Here is a 15,481-nt window from a genome sequence, read left to right as displayed (position 1 = left end):
AAAACCCCAAGTACACTGTCATCTAATGTCACAGCCATTTTTTTGACTGGAAATCAACAGCCACAGCAAACACTCTTGTATCAGTATAATACTATACTACCACTCCCACTCCGAGGTCTTCAGTGAAGATGTCCCAGGAAAAGTGCAGTTTTGCCTTAATTTATACCAGAAGAGCCTTCTGTTGATGAAGCCATGCCTCTCAGGAATCCTAACCCTGACCAATACAGCTGTGGCAGCAGAATTCTATGGTCAGGACATATCCTGAAGGAGCTGCAACTTAGATCACAGCATACAGCACTACAGCTCAAATCAGGTAAGTGGTAAAGTCAATTTTTGTATTCTTTCCTGCCATGGCAGGGGATTGGACATGATGACCTGCTCAGGTCCCTTCCAACCCTACCAACTATGAAACTGTGAAACTATGAAATCTGAACATTTTCAGACTCTGGGGCAGAGGACTGTTGGAAATCTAAACCAAATCCACAACACTGGGGAAGGTAAGGAAGGAGTGAGGAAACTGCTATCAAGTGCTTTCCTCTGGATACAAGCTCTGTTTGCAGGCCAGGTCTTGACCTCTGCTTACAAATTAGACATCCAACTTCAGATCTGCTGTTAGTGCCAATTTGAAGAACTATTCAAGACACAAACTGCAATGTCTTTCAGGACATGCGCACACAGTCCTGGGACCTGATCTATGATTACGTGGTATGCATAATCAATCAGGTCCCAGTTGTGCATATGTTTACCAGTGCTTGGAGCTGCACCAGAAACATGATCTAAGGACGCTTACTTAAGTTGCATTTTTCACAAATTCTGGTCCTTGAAAGCTGTGTACAACTGTGACATAACATACATTTATGGCTGCAGAGTGCTTTCAAAATGGCTGATCACGTGAAACATTAACCCACGATAAATCAGCGATTAGCTGAAGGCACTATAGAACACAGTATGTTAGGGAACCTGTGTTCAGGTTCCATTGAGGGTTAATTTTTCATGCCTTTGTTGGGCTGTCAGCGGGAGAGAGAGAGGGGGGAGGAAGAAGAGGCAGCATGCAGTCTTTGCCATGGCCAGAGCCATGGTGGGGTGGAATGGAGCCCCCATGCCTCACAGTCCCCGTCGAGCTACCCCAGATGGGATACTGGGGGAGCCAGGCTATGCCCATGAAACAAGGGGTTCTGTTTTACCTCCCGACCCCTGGTTGTGGCAAAACCAAGCTGGCAGCTGCAACTAGGGTGGCCAGCATAGAGGACAGTCCGGTTGTCCTCTGTTCTCTATTGAAATATAAAGGCGTTGGGGTTTGTATCAACAGAGGAGAGAGTAGCAGAAAACCGGAATGTCCTCTATGATGGCCACTCTAGCTGAAAGCTGCTGCTGTCAATTGGCTTGAGCCAGGGTGGGAGAAGGAAGCCCCCTTTTTCTCACCCTCTACTCAAGCCTGTTGACAGGGGCAGCTCACAGCTGCTGGTTTGGCTTTGCCATGGCTGGAGTTGTGGGGTGTGGAATGGAGCTGGAGGGGAGAGGGGAGGTTTGGCAGCCTCCTCAAATGCTTCCAGAGTATCCCTGTCTGCTGGCCAGGGCTGGAAGGCTTGAGCTTCACCCACCAACCCAACAGGCAAATGTCTGTTGAGTCAGGGCAAGGGTCGCTCTAACTCATGGTATTTTATGTAAAGTGCAGGCAGCCTCAGTCAGACTGGGGGGATTAGTGGGCAGGACTGGAAACTAGTGGGTCCATAGAGAAGGGTAGTCCATCTGGGGATGAAAGGGTCTCTGAGGGTGAGGGAGTAGGAAAAATAGTCCAGGGCTGGGGTAAGTGGTTGGGCTTTCCCAACTCTGGGGCTGCACTCTGAAGGTGTATGCACATTTGATTAGATCAGGTATGGGTTAGCCCAACTTAGTGACTTCATCAGGTAAACTAAGTTAGATTGGGCCAGTCATCTTTTGCCCAATCTAAACTCCCTGGCTAGAAACAGCCATTACACATAAACCACTTTAAGTGATCAAAAACTGGTTTAATCCTGTAACCAAAGAGATATTCAGTGCACATAAACCAGTATCAAAATGGCTGAAACCAGTTGAATGTAGCGTCAGACTTAACTGATTTAGCTCAAATCAGTTTATGCAATGTCTGTCCCAGACTCCATTCTGGTTTAAGTTAAATCAGACTCCCCCAGCATCCTGGCATGGTCTCTGGGCTGGGCAGGGCTCTCTGCTGCACAGCAGGGCTGGCCCCTCCCCTCTGCTCCCTGGCTGCAGCTCTGGAAGAAACTTGCAGGCACAGCAACAACCACCTGGTTTCCTTCTGCTTTCCCCCTCCCCTCCTCACTCCCTGCTAAGCAGAGATCCCCCATCCCCTCTGCCTTACACAGACACCTCAGCATTAGCTAGCAGACCACATGCTGGATATGCTCTGTGCTGTGGCAGACAGCAGTGTCAGCTTAGGGGCTAATCAAAGTGCAGCTGGTAATGTCCCTCCTTTCTCTCTTTGTTAAAATAACAAGAAAAGTTAGAACTAATGAGAGAGGCTGTTTGTTTTCTGATGGGGTGATAAATGCTGATAAGAGAGCTGATAAATGCTCTGTTATCAAGCAGGCGGGGAACCTCTCCCTAATCCTGCTGGGGCCTGGCCACGCCCTCTTCAGCTCAGCCCTGTGGAAGGAAGAGAGGGCTGCTCTAGCACCCCCTGGCTTGTAGCCTGAGCCACTGCAGGCATGTGTCTGCATTTCTGGGATGTCTGTGCACTTACAAAGTGATTTAGCCTGTCCAGGTTAGATCAATCTGCCAAGATTGAATCAATTCAGGCTCAGGCTTTTTGAATGCCTGTCCCTAGCCCCGGAATGCATGCACAGTTTGACACTTAGATCAACTTAACCCTAAAGTTGATTTAAGTCAGCAGTTCCCAAATTTTGACAGATTGTGCACCACCAATTTAAAATGATACAACCGTAAGTACCACCAGCAAATTTTTCAGTTCAGCCTTAAATACCACCAGCATTTTTCTGTCATATAAAGTAATTATAATAAATCCGTTAATGCGTACCACTGACAAACTGCCTGTGTACCACTGGTGGTACCTGTACCACAGATTGGGAACTGCTGATCTAAGTGTAATGTCTCCATGTACCCTCAGTGGAGCCTGCCTCTTACATAGCCTATCTGATGGTACCATAATAGCAAGACAAATTTCCTACTACACTAGTTTGCATTTTAAAACGAGTGTCTCTTAAAAATATCAGTCATTGCTTAGTTACTGTATGCCATCAATAGTGCAGGACGGGAAGGTTGTGTCAGACAGTTTGCCCAAAGAAGTACCTCAGAAAAATTTCAAACACAAAAATAAAACACTATATAGGAATATATGACTGCAAGAACTGTCCATTGCAGAGGATCATGATTCAAGATTTTAAACCTCAGGTCTCCCTGTCTATACACTGAGAAGCATAATACTTATCTACACAGACACTAAAATATTGAGTATTCATGTACGTAAAGCATCCCTGGATGTACCTGAAGACATGGGAAGCATTTTTATTGTTGCTACACTTGTGTTTTCATATTGGCCACTTGTCTTCAAGAAGAACAGAGGCCGAGTGCAGGTGATGTACATTTCAGTGTTAGTACAGGGTAGTACTTCAGAAGTGGGGAAAATAACATGAAAACAATTGTGTGGAAAGTTAGTTTTCAGCATTAAACCATACTCATAGTTGATAAGTGAACTGGTCAGCAAGAGCACTAAAGACTGCAGTCCAAGCCCTACTGAATTTAAGGAAGGCTTTCCTTTGACATCAACAAACCATGGATTAGATTTAAAGAAGCTAAGAAAATAAAAATAAAGCAGCTTTCTAAGATAGCATACAAAATAAATCTCTCAGTTATCTGCCAGAACAATTATTCATTTAGATCCTGAAAATTCAATCTTTGCACTGTTTAATAGGATCAAATATATATTTAAAAATAACTAGCTATTTATAATTAATAGTCAAAAAATCCTAGACAGCCAAATCCCAGAACTGCTACATATACATACTCACATGAAGAGCCCATTTGTTAATAGAAATAAGCAAGAACTTTCCCATATGCCACTAATAAATAAAAACAAACAAACAAGAAACACAACACTGAATTAAACTCCATTTCATTAACATAGTCCTTAAGCACAAACTTCAAGTATAATTGTAGCAGATAACTACTGCACAGATGACTTATTAATATATTATTCCACTGATATTTAAATGTTAATTGTAATGAAGGCAATAAAGCATTTATGATAATAGTAATTATTTCAGCACAAAGAAGGCCAAATACTGCAGTAAAGCTTCCATTGTTCTACAAAGGCTACTAATTGACAGTGAACTGTCTGCATTATGAGTCATGTTTTCAGTTGGGAGATGTTAACCCCTTTGCTCTACTTTGACATATTCATTTCTACCACATCAGTTTGGGGTTTTTTTTGTATGAGTGCTAGGGCTGGCATAGGGGGAGTTTCCATGTAAATGGAGAAATGCTGGAGAAACATTCTACAAACTGCATACCAGCCACATAAAGCAGCTTCCAAGCTGCCCATACTTGCCTCCACAGAGACCATTTTAACCCTGTGTGTCTTGTTAAGAATAAAGGAATATAATTCACTAAGACATACAAAAAGCTAGATCACTTGGTTCCAAAATGATAACTTTTATTAGACCAACTGAGAAATTGCAAGAAAATTGTCCTTTTCTGCAAGCTTTCAGGATCAAAGTCCCTTTGTCAGGCTCTGGGGAAAGTATAGATAGTACAACGTGGTAAAAACTTCCCATAGGTAGGAAATAAACTTGGACCCAGAGGGACAGCCTTTCATGTTCAGCTCTCTCTGTGCAAAAATGAAGTTTATTTCCTATGGATGACGACTTTTTACCACCTTGTACCATTTATACCAGGGGTAGGCAATGTTTTTTGGCTGGAGTGCCGGAAAAAAACACACTGTCTGCCTTTGAAGGTGCCGGAGTGCCAACATGCTGGAGCCCGGAGCAGCTGTTTGTAGCTTCCCAGCTACAGCCAACCCAAGGAGACCCAAGGAGCCCGGTCTGCTTGCAGCAAGGCTTGCAGCTTCCCAGCCTCCTGCTGGGAGCAGCCTGGGCTCTGTGGCTGGCAGCAGCTGCTTAGAGCCCGGGCCGGTGGTGGTGTGCTGAGCAAAATGGCCTTGCGTGCCTTGCTCGGCATGCGTGCCATGGGTTGCTAACCCCTGATCTATACTTTTCCCAGAGCCTGATGAAAAGACTTTGATCCCAAAAGCTTGCAGAAAAGGCCAATTTTCTTGTGATTTTCCAGTTGGTCTAATAAAAGGTATCATTTTGGAACCAGGAGTTCTAGGTTTTTGTATGTCTAATTGTCTCAGACCAACATGGCTACCAAGTACACCTATAAAATTCACTAACATATTCAAATGAAGGTGATGGAGAAAATCACCTCCCACAATATTCTATTAACTGCTATGAAGCATGTTGCATATTTGCTTCAGACTAAGAAATAAATCCATGGAGAAGGCTGAACAGAAGGCAGGCAGCTGGGAGGGTCCCAGGGCTCTTGAAGCCTCGGGCTCCTTTAGCAGTATATGGGGAAACTTACATCATGCCAGGTTCTCACTAACATCATATTTTCACCTGTTGTTTATTGTAGAGCCAAGTTTTTCCTCATCCATAGAAAACACACTGTCCTGTCATTTATATCAATCTAAATTATTCACTTCCAAAAATGCTGAATCAGGAAACAAAAGTTACAGACATTATTTATGCCTACAGACTTCCCACCTTGGGCTGCAATCCTGCCAGATCTTGCAAACAAAACAAGCTCCAGCTGCATCAGTACTTAGGTGCCTCCAAGGACTACTATGAGCTGCATAAAGTAGGGTTAGCAATCCTGGATGTAGCACTTTTGTCTTTCAGGCAGCTGACATCAAGTATCATACTTTAATTTATACCCTTGGAAGAACTACCCTACTAAATTGCTTCTAACCTCTATCTGGTTAAAGGGGCACCATATTTAAAGGTACCAGTTTTTAGGTGAGATACAAAAGGGCCCTGTAGCTGTTAAAGTCTGCAAAGCCTTAACAACTTTTCTAAAAGTAGGAATCCTGGACAACTCCCAAATCTGGAACATATAAGCTCCCTCTTTCTCCAAACTTCCCATGCAAATTCAATTGCATGCAACATGCTTATCAATTTCCTACCTGCTCTAAATTATTTGCAGTATTGAAGTGCACCGATAAAAAGTTCGCTTACATCCCACCATAAAGGTGGCTGTAATTTTCTGATAAATGACTCGATTCGTTTATTACGATAGTTGGTAAAGTGCTTTAGAATGTATTGAAATGAAAGGCCCTATATATAAACATATGTGCATATATTGACACATATACGCAAAAACACTATTGTGATCCAAAAAGAATTAATTCCACACTGGTACCATTTCCCTTATTGCCTTCCCATCATTTTGAGTAGAAAAATAGGTGTCATGAATATCTGATATTCATATAAAGAATTTTTTATTCACAAATATTAAAACAAACACTATTAGCTTCTCAAGATAACTCCAATGCTTTACCCAAATGGAAAGGATTTAGATTGCTAAGCTGCCTAATATTTGAAATCATTTTGCAAGGCTCAGCAGCCTATCTTCCCAATTCTGCTGGACTGATTGTGAGCTGAGAAATCAAGGGCTGTTTGCAGAATGGCCAAAAGAGATTTCTTTTCGCCCCACCGCAAGCCTTCAAGTTACAGTGGAAAATTATGATTTCATTCATCTTTCCTAGAACTGACTGATTTTTTTTGTCTATGTCTATAATAATGTGTTAATAAAGTACACACACATCCATCCTACAGTTATGGACCAAGGATATTTTCAGGCAATGGCATCAGAAGGTTAAACAACATAAAAGGATTATTTTAACACTAGCATTTAGGCCAGGAAATGACAACAATCTTAGCAGCCTTTATATTTTTTCAGTCAGCTTCAACTGAAAAAGAAACCATGCCCCAAACTGGGCCAGAACTGAGGACATGCTTTGGGTTCAAAATATAATAGTCTGATTTTCTTTTAGATTCCACTTCTGCAGCTGATTACCACAAACAGCTAATCAAATTGCAAAATTATATAGTAGATTACATTTTGATTAGCACTTTTTTCTAAACCATAACAAGCATCTACCAGAGTCACCAGGGGGCTGCTGGTCATTCAGTCATTTGAAACACACCAGACTTCTTCTGTGAAGCGTTTGGCTCTGCTGATATATGGAGATTACTACATTTGCTGAATTTTCAGCTGTGAAGAAATAGGTGATCAGATCATCCATACAAATAATTTCCCACAGAAAGAGATACGTTTAAACACACTTCAGAAATATGGTCAGAAATATACATCATATAATGCAGGGGGAATGGAAATGAACTGGAAAAAAAGATATCTGGAAACTCATATCCTGTGTTTGTGTTGCTGTCTGAATTTCTTCCTCATTTTCAGTGCTACAGATTAATAGCTAATGGTTGCTTGCCAGAGTTTTATGTTTAAAAAGAATGGTGTGAATACTACAAATAACAAGTTACTCAGAGCTTTATGCTTATATGGACTGTGAACTAAATCAGACAGATGCTTCTAATGCTCTCCCCCTTTGCTGCCCCCCAAACCATCCCCCAAAAGGCCAATTTGTTCAGTACTCAAGTTCTGAAGCAAAAAGCCTTTGAAACCGGGTCTCTGAAATGTCTGAACTGGACCTGGGGTTGAAAAGCGAACCTTTGAGGCTGGTTGGAGCCGCAGTAGCAGTCACTGCAGCACTAGTCGGGCTAACAAGTGTAACATTTCCCTCTGTCTCCTTCGATTAGACCACTGCTTTATCACACTGCTTTTTTGGCTATGTGTGTAATCTGTGTGTTGTGTGTCCATAACACCATGTAATTGGCCCTAATGCAGCATTATTATCTATGTGCATGCAATGCCTGGCTACAAATGGTACATCTGCAGGCTTAGAGTGTTCCCAGGAGTGAATTACTATCATACACCCTGGTTATTGCTTCTCCTGTCCTGGAAGCAAGAGTACATTCAATTTAAAGTGTAAAGGTAAATAATGGTGAAACACCCTTCCTTCCCCACCAGATCAGGATAACAAGAAATATTAAGTAAGAATTTGCCTAGTAACCTCCAAGCACTCTACAATCAGAATTAAACAGAAGTAGGGATAAGGTTATCCGTGTTCAGAGATGGGTGAACAAGGACAAAGAAGGGTAAAGGTATTTGCCTAAGATCAGAGTGCAACCAGAACACAGGAGCTGTGATGTGACCTCCCCTGCTGTGGCAGTAAGTTAGTTCTGCCAACAGAGGTAGGGGGGGTGGGTTTGGAAATATTAGAGGGACAAAAAAATAATGTATGGATTAAAATAGTTACATTTCTATAATTAAGTTAAACATCTAAGTTTATATTTAAGTACATAAATGTACCATATGCACAGATAAAAGAAAGAGCTAAGTTAACATTCCTGAAGTGTCGACTTTAAGAACAATGTCAAAAATCATGAGAGTTGGCAATATTGGAAACCCCTTCCCCTGCAGCTGCAAGGGCATGGCTTCCCCATGTTTTGCCAAACGCCCATGCCAGTCGCTTCAGCAGCAGCCACTCAGGGCCAGGCTGGAAACACCCCTGCCAACCAAAGTCCCACCAAGCACCAGCAGCAGTGCCAGTGCCTGCTTAGAGCCAGGTTGGACACCCCACGCCCCCCAAAGCCTCACACCCCACTGAATGCCAGCGCAAGGAGCAGCAGCAGTGCCGCTCAGGCCCAAGCTAGACATCCCCTTCTCCAAATCCCCCTCAAGCACCAGCAGCAGTGGCAGGGGAAGGCAGTGGCTGCAGCTCCGCTACCCGCTCTCCTCCCTCTGCCTGTGCCACGGCCCTGCCAGGCCTTGCTTACCCAGGACACAGCAGCCTGTAGCTGTGCCCTGCCCTACCCTGTCCTGCCACTGCCAGACTGCTCCCCTCTTCCCCCCACCTAGGGACATTGTATAAAGATAGACAAATACAAGAGTTACAGATTCTCCATTCCCTCCTCCCTGCACCTGCGGTTGACAGCTCAGAGCAGCTGAGTCGGAGTTGAGTTCAAGTCGAACTCTGAGTGAGGATAGGGAAATGGGAGAACCATAAAGGCGTCTGGGATGCTGTGGACTGAGACCTAACTTGAGTGATGAGGGGATCTAGTACAGATGTTTCATAGACTGGTCTAATCTAAATCAATTAAGTCTGATAACTACATCCTTCCAGGTCTATCCTGGAGCAGGTTCCACCATTTTTAAACCAGCCTATGTGCACTGAACTTCTGTTCTGTTGCAGGTTGAGCTCAGTTTCCGATGACTTATATTGGTTAATATGTAATGCCTGTACCTGGCTTTATGTTCCAGGTCTTGTCCCTGGTGCTTTAGTAATGCTGTTTGTAGAGGTATTTAGTAATGGCTTGATATGCAAAGGTGCTCAGTACCTGCAGCTCCTAATTACACTGGGAGACAGGATAAAAGTGCACTTCCAAAAATCAGAACCTACATTTATTTTCAGTAGCTAAAATACCCAGTTTGTGCACTTGCATTTTCTACACCATTATAATTACTACTCCTTGGCAGGACTTTCGGGTCCTGGGGTGCAAGTTTTTGTATTTTCAGTACCTGTAAAGTGCTGGTATTTTTAGCCTAGGTCAAAATATACTAGAATTAAATAAACTGTTTAGTATTTCTTAAGGGTCTTTGCTGAACAAAACAAAGTGGCTCTGGCAGTGACTAACTCACAGCTGAGCTGCCTTAACTATCCTTGGCCTCTGCTTCCAAAGCTGCCAAGAACAGCTGTTGCCAAGCATGATCCAAAGCTTTCTTGAATCCCTTCACATTTTTGGTCAGTTCTGGGTGCCTCCTGTACTAAATTCTTTGATCTCCCCAAAGAGCATTTAAATTAAAGCCCATAACCACTGTGTGGGTATATAATGAAAACAACTGATGCTGCACTGATTAATCCATTACTCTTGACTGCTGGAAAACATAATGATCTCACAAGGGGCTTTATTCACTGACGTACAGCAGTTGAGCTCTAATTTGACACCTCAAATTAGCAGCAAAAGCAATAACAGCTGGGTTTTTTGTCTCAATATTTGTACCCAACTCTGAAGTGATTTGGCACCATGCAAATGTTATTTTTAAACACAACATTAGCACAGGCAAGTAACATTCTAAATGGTCTCCAGGTGTCATGTAAAATCTACAGAAATTAATAAAAACAATTAGCTGCCAATTTTTGGTTCTTTTCTTCCTTTATCTTTAGGAACAAATTCACTATTTATCTGTTTTTCAACCACTCCTGCCTCTGCCCCCAAAAATGTTATCAAAGATACAAGTGGTTCTGGCATTTTTAACTCAGGTGTCTAACTTGGGAAAAATAACAAACCAAAGGAAACTAGAAAAAAAGGAAAACATTTTTGTCAGAACTGTATGAATAAGCAGAATGCTTTTATTTGCAAGAATAGTAGTACTGCCTAATCTTTTGGTTATTTAATGCTTCACATTTGCATTTCATGCATTTGATTTAGTTTTCAGTTGCTTGTAACTTTGGCAAACTTTATCCATTTAGGCTGACATTTTACAAGACGGGTATCTCTCTCTCACTGATTTCCCTTCAAAGTTTCAACCAAAATAAGCTTGTCTTTTTTCAAGAATATAGCCAAGGAAAAAAATGCAGTGGTGGTCACTTTCTAGTGTCTCTATAGCATGGCTTATCTTAGGTAAAAGAGAAAAAAATGTGCTAGGCAGAAGCCTTTGTATCAAGGCTGTGCATTTTGCAATTGCCATGTATATCTGCCAAATTTGACTAAGTTATAGGTCACACATACTCAATAGAAACTTCTTGTAGTTTGTTAGCAAAAATTACCTAAGATTTTAAGGATGATCAAGCTTCTTACCACTCTCAGAGCTAACCAAATTATACATGTACAATGCCCATTCACTGGCTATACATAGTCTACCTTTTCACATTCACGATTTTGTGTTAGAGGCAACATTATGTTACTGTTTAAGTTAAGTCTGAGGTGAAGCAAATCTCAGCTACCAGGGGTTTTCTAAAGGCCTATGGTTGCTTATAGATATTTAACACCCCCTATTTCCCTCCCCAAAAAACAAGCCCCCACCAAAAAAACCCCCAAACCAACACATTTTACCAGAAGAAGCAGCATCCATATAGATCAGGTGCTTCGGTAGGGCTTTTTGGCACTTTTATCTAACAGCTGATTTAATCCAAATAGCCGATTCAATCAGCTGTTAGACAAAAGTGCCCAAAATGGACAACTAAAGTGCCTGATCTATACAGATGTTGGATGAGCAAGGTCCAACTAATGTCTCTTTTGGGCATGCGCTGGGCTCAGCGCAGGAGTGGGCTGAGTTTAAAGTTAAGTACCATTTTGGGTTTTTTTAATGTCTGTAAGCAACCTATGTTCTGTTTCCATGGAGGTTTGTGATGGGGAAGGAGGCCACATGAAACTCTTGCAAGTTTATAGTTAGATCTTATGTATTTATACACCATGTTTTTAATTATTAATTATTAACAGGTATGACTTCCTTTTCTAAATTCTTCATTATTATATGATTAAACACTTTGGATAGGAAATTAATTAAATTTTAAACTTAACTAAACCAAACATTTCCTGTGAAGCTGTTAACACTTGTGGCTGCTACAATAAAAATGACTATTATTTGTTATATATTCTGTAGAATCTCAGAACTGTTTTCCTCAGCAATGCTTTAAAGACTTTTCTCAAGATAGAAGATAATCTTATGTGAGGACTGTCATTTTCATATTAGCCATAAAACCACATTACAAACAAACACGATTTTCATTCTTGGTGGACATGGATAAAGTGGTAAAGAGACTACAATGCCATCTCAAAATGGGTAATTCTTTGCTAGGTCTATAAAGAACTACTAAAATGTTATTAAAAATTCTTGAAGTTTTGAACTTGAAAGAAAGAGCTTTAAAAAAACCAGGAAGCTGTCATCGTGTACATGGTGCCAATTTAATCCAAGCCTATATGTTCTTGTATTATAAGAAAGGTTTTCTCTTCAGCTTTCATATAAAATATTTTCATGAAAATATTGGACAATATCTAGCACAAGAGACATAATGGGCTGGAAAAAATGTATGTGCCTTCTCCTGTATAGAAGGAGAAAACCTCCTCAGCAGTATATTGGAAAATGGCTTATTTAGGGCCATATAAATACTTGGGTTTTGGCTTTCCATCCAACAGGGTTCTCAGCCCTAATGAGCTGGACAGTATTTTATTGATACCCCTAAATCCTAGGCACACTTGGTTCAAGACTTTGTGATACAGGGATGAAACGGAAACTTTTAGTTCTTAAATAAAGCTCTTCAGGGTAACTACCTTAAAGAATACAGTAAAAAAGATCCAGTGCTTTTTCTAGGTATCTGATTAACTTTGGATGACTGTATTTTCTTATTAGTGTTTATTTCTATATGTTTTGGTTTTATTCTACAATCAAGAAGATGCTCAACTATATGATATAGACATTCTACCACTGTCAAGCATTTTACTCCCAAAGAGGCAGTCTTACAAGCTATCCCTCTCCATTTAAGACACGAGTGTGTCATGTCTCTTAACTCTTAGGCAAGAAAAAGAGTATTCGTGTGTGGGAAACCAAGCACCTCCTGCTGCTAAAGTATTTCAATACTTACATGTTCTCAGCTTCTGTCATCAAATACCTTTCATCTTTCAATACGTCATCACTTTGAAAGGTGGTGAACCTCCATTGAAAATATTCAGAATCTGTATTGCACAAAGTTCTCTGTTGTAATCTGGGGTGACAGTAGTAGAGGTGTGTTCTATTTATAGATCTGTTGCTTTCAGGATGTGAAGTAATTCTGCTTAAGCAAATTGGGCAGCTAAAAACGGTTAAAAGTAGACATTATCTCAATTTTTTGGTGATTCTTTAAGCACCTAGTTTATTGAACAGCCTTTCTTTGGGTTAAGGACACAAATATTTTTACTCTAGACTACTATTAACAACAATTGATCAAGGTGATGTTCAGTATTTCGATTTAAAACCTTATTCAAACTGTGATTCCAGAAAAGTGTCATTAGGAATTGTTCAGCTAATACCAAGCCATTACATGTGTATAAAGTAGGTTAATGATTTACTTTATATAATTTCTGATAGTTTTATTAAGACAAGAGCACTTGCCCCATCCTTTTGCTGAGAATCTTTAATGCCATTGATTGCTACTTTATTCTAAAAAAACTTATGGTGTACTATGTACTCTCTAACATTAAGTCAAACCTGCTCTGAACTTCCCTCCCCTCCATACTGCTGCAATCCATCAATTTTGTCCTCTTCCAAATACTTGTTCCCAAGAATCACTATAGAAAGCTTTAGTTTTACCTTTGCCAGTTTATATGTTGCTCTTCTATACAGAATTTAAAACTTGAACATTTTAAGCAATATAAATAAAAAAATTCAGTGGTGGAAGGAAGATTACAAGAGCAAGAGAACAGCTTTGGGGGGGTTATTTTACTACTGCTTTTAAAAATAAATAAATAAATACAGGGTGCTCTGTCAAATGGTATTAGTATTTTCAATAACAACACAATAGAAACCGGTTTTATTTATCTTCACAAAATGTTATGAATTAAATCTCTGCCTAAAGGCTAAAAGTACTTCAGTGCATCATGCTGGGAGAGATCTTATTGTAGTTGCAAGCCCTACTATGTTAATAATTTCCTGTAAATTATTCTGACAATGGAAAAGAAAGCCGTTTCTGCAAACACTGAATAAGCTATGTTGTAACAGCTAAAATGGCACTGTTGTTTCCATTATGACATCTAATTTTCAGGTTTGTTATTACTCACTAAAACAAATCTGAACAATCAAGTCCAATTACCATCACTGTACCCAATTAAATGCCCATTAAAGTCAACTGGAAACTATTGAGTCAGGCCCTTACAGCTTATTTACTTGGGAGAGGATTTCCAAGCGAGCCAAAGGGAATTAGGACCTGAATTCCTCTTTTACTTCAATGGAATTTGGCATCTAAATCATGTAGGTGCCTTTAAAAATCCTAGTCTTTAATAATAATACATATTTCAAACACTGATAGATCATATTCTATATTGCACAGTAATTAACTTTACAGAATGATCATTTACCAAATGCTAAGCTTCCAGAGGTCTCCGTTTTATTCTACAATTCATCATGTATTCTACTTTATGGGTCCAAATTAGCTTCAGTGGAAGATAACAGAAACTGGATCAGGTACTCTACATATAATTAATACACTGAAAGCAGACCTTACACAATCCCAAGGAAGGCAAGAAAACATTATTAACCAGAGGGAACTTTTATAAATCTTCAATTCAGAACATCAGCCTGTGGGCAATATGAAGTTGATTTTTTGCTTCCAAACTAAAAGGATGTTTTACCCAACGCTTCCCATTACAGGGACAGCCTTAAAAAAATTAAAACAATTCAAACTAATGGAAACCAATTGTGGGGGCTGGAAGGAACAAGCAGCTGGACTCCACATCTTCAGAAAGAGATTGGGGGAATCCAATGATCTTCATTCCCTACTCCTAAGGTAAAGTCTTATCATATAACATCACCAAGGTGCTACAGGCTCTTGCAGAACTCTATAAAAAGAAATTCTAAAAAAAAAACAAAAAACAAATTAATTTTATAATTTAATTCAGGAGAGAATGACCTCATATTCTTCTATTGTTTCTGATCTGAATCCATCCTAACAAATGTTATCCTCTTATGGAGTTGTTCCCCCCCCTTGAAGTACACATTTTTTCAGACTTTTTTTTATAAACCAAGTTAAGTGAAGTGCTAGCCAAAATTCTGAAGCCTGCCTTGTGCATAGTGATATGACTAGGGATCCAGGTTTTCTGTTTCCTGTGGAAAAATGGGAAAAAATGCAGATTTTTCCTTCTTAACTGAGAAAAATGCAGATTTTTCATTTTAATGGAGAAACACGGGGATTTTTAACTTTTTCAAGGAGCTCTCTTCAAGCTGGCAGCATTCCAGCCTGCAAGGGGCTGGCGGGAGTCAGGGAAGGGTCATCAGGCAGGGGGTGCCATGTGTATGTCTGTACTTACACATGCACATGGCTGCCAGGCAGCCTGGAGATCAGCTCCTGCAGGTAGCCTGGTATAGGGGTGGGGTGGGGGGAGAGAGGGAGGGAGGGATTGAGCCCCCTTCATAAGGAGAGAGGGAAGGAGGGCTGGAGGGTGGGAGTGATTTGGGCAGGGCTAGGGCTGGAGCTGCTGGCCAGCTGGGCCAGTGTGTGGGGCTTGGGGCCTGGGGCCAGAATGTGTGGTTGCAGGGCCATGGAGGGGAGCAGGACAGAGCCATGGGTGGCTCATTCAGGGGATGAGGGGGGTGGGACTAGCTCCCTGGCACTGTGCACACTTCTGGAGGTGAGGCA

At 40.9% G+C, this 15,481-nt stretch overlaps 1 protein-coding gene and 1 long non-coding RNA gene across 6 annotated transcripts in view; both read right to left on the bottom strand.

Annotated features, from left to right (window-relative positions):
• The window catches only part of SLIT3 (slit guidance ligand 3), a 938,430-nt gene that overhangs the window by 357,732 nt on the left and 565,217 nt on the right, over positions 1-15,481 (bottom strand). The window contains exon 1 of one of the 5 annotated variants that reach the window (XM_019534863.1): positions 9,049-9,074. The exons of the other annotated variants lie outside the window; for them this stretch is intronic. Within the exon in view, the coding sequence (XP_019390408.1) occupies positions 9,049-9,059 (11 nt within the window). The 5' untranslated portion in view covers positions 9,060-9,074. Of the gene's footprint in view, positions 1-9,048; positions 9,075-15,481 lie in introns of those variants that run through there. 5 annotated transcript variants of the gene reach the window in all.
• The window catches only part of LOC109309956, an 8,826-nt gene continuing 6,903 nt past the window's right edge, over positions 13,559-15,481 (bottom strand). Inside the window, exon 2 of the long non-coding RNA XR_002101097.1 lies at positions 13,559-14,699. This is a non-coding gene — a long non-coding RNA (uncharacterized LOC109309956). The remainder of the gene's footprint in view (positions 14,700-15,481) is intronic.

Source organism: Crocodylus porosus, unplaced genomic scaffold (assembly GCF_001723895.1).
Source record: "Crocodylus porosus isolate Cpor-Errol unplaced genomic scaffold, CroPor_comp1, whole genome shotgun sequence".
Lineage (NCBI taxonomy): Eukaryota > Metazoa > Chordata > Crocodylia > Crocodylidae > Crocodylus > Crocodylus porosus.
The sequence above is the reverse complement of the archived record's forward strand: the minus strand, read 5'-3'. Positions and strand labels throughout refer to the sequence as shown.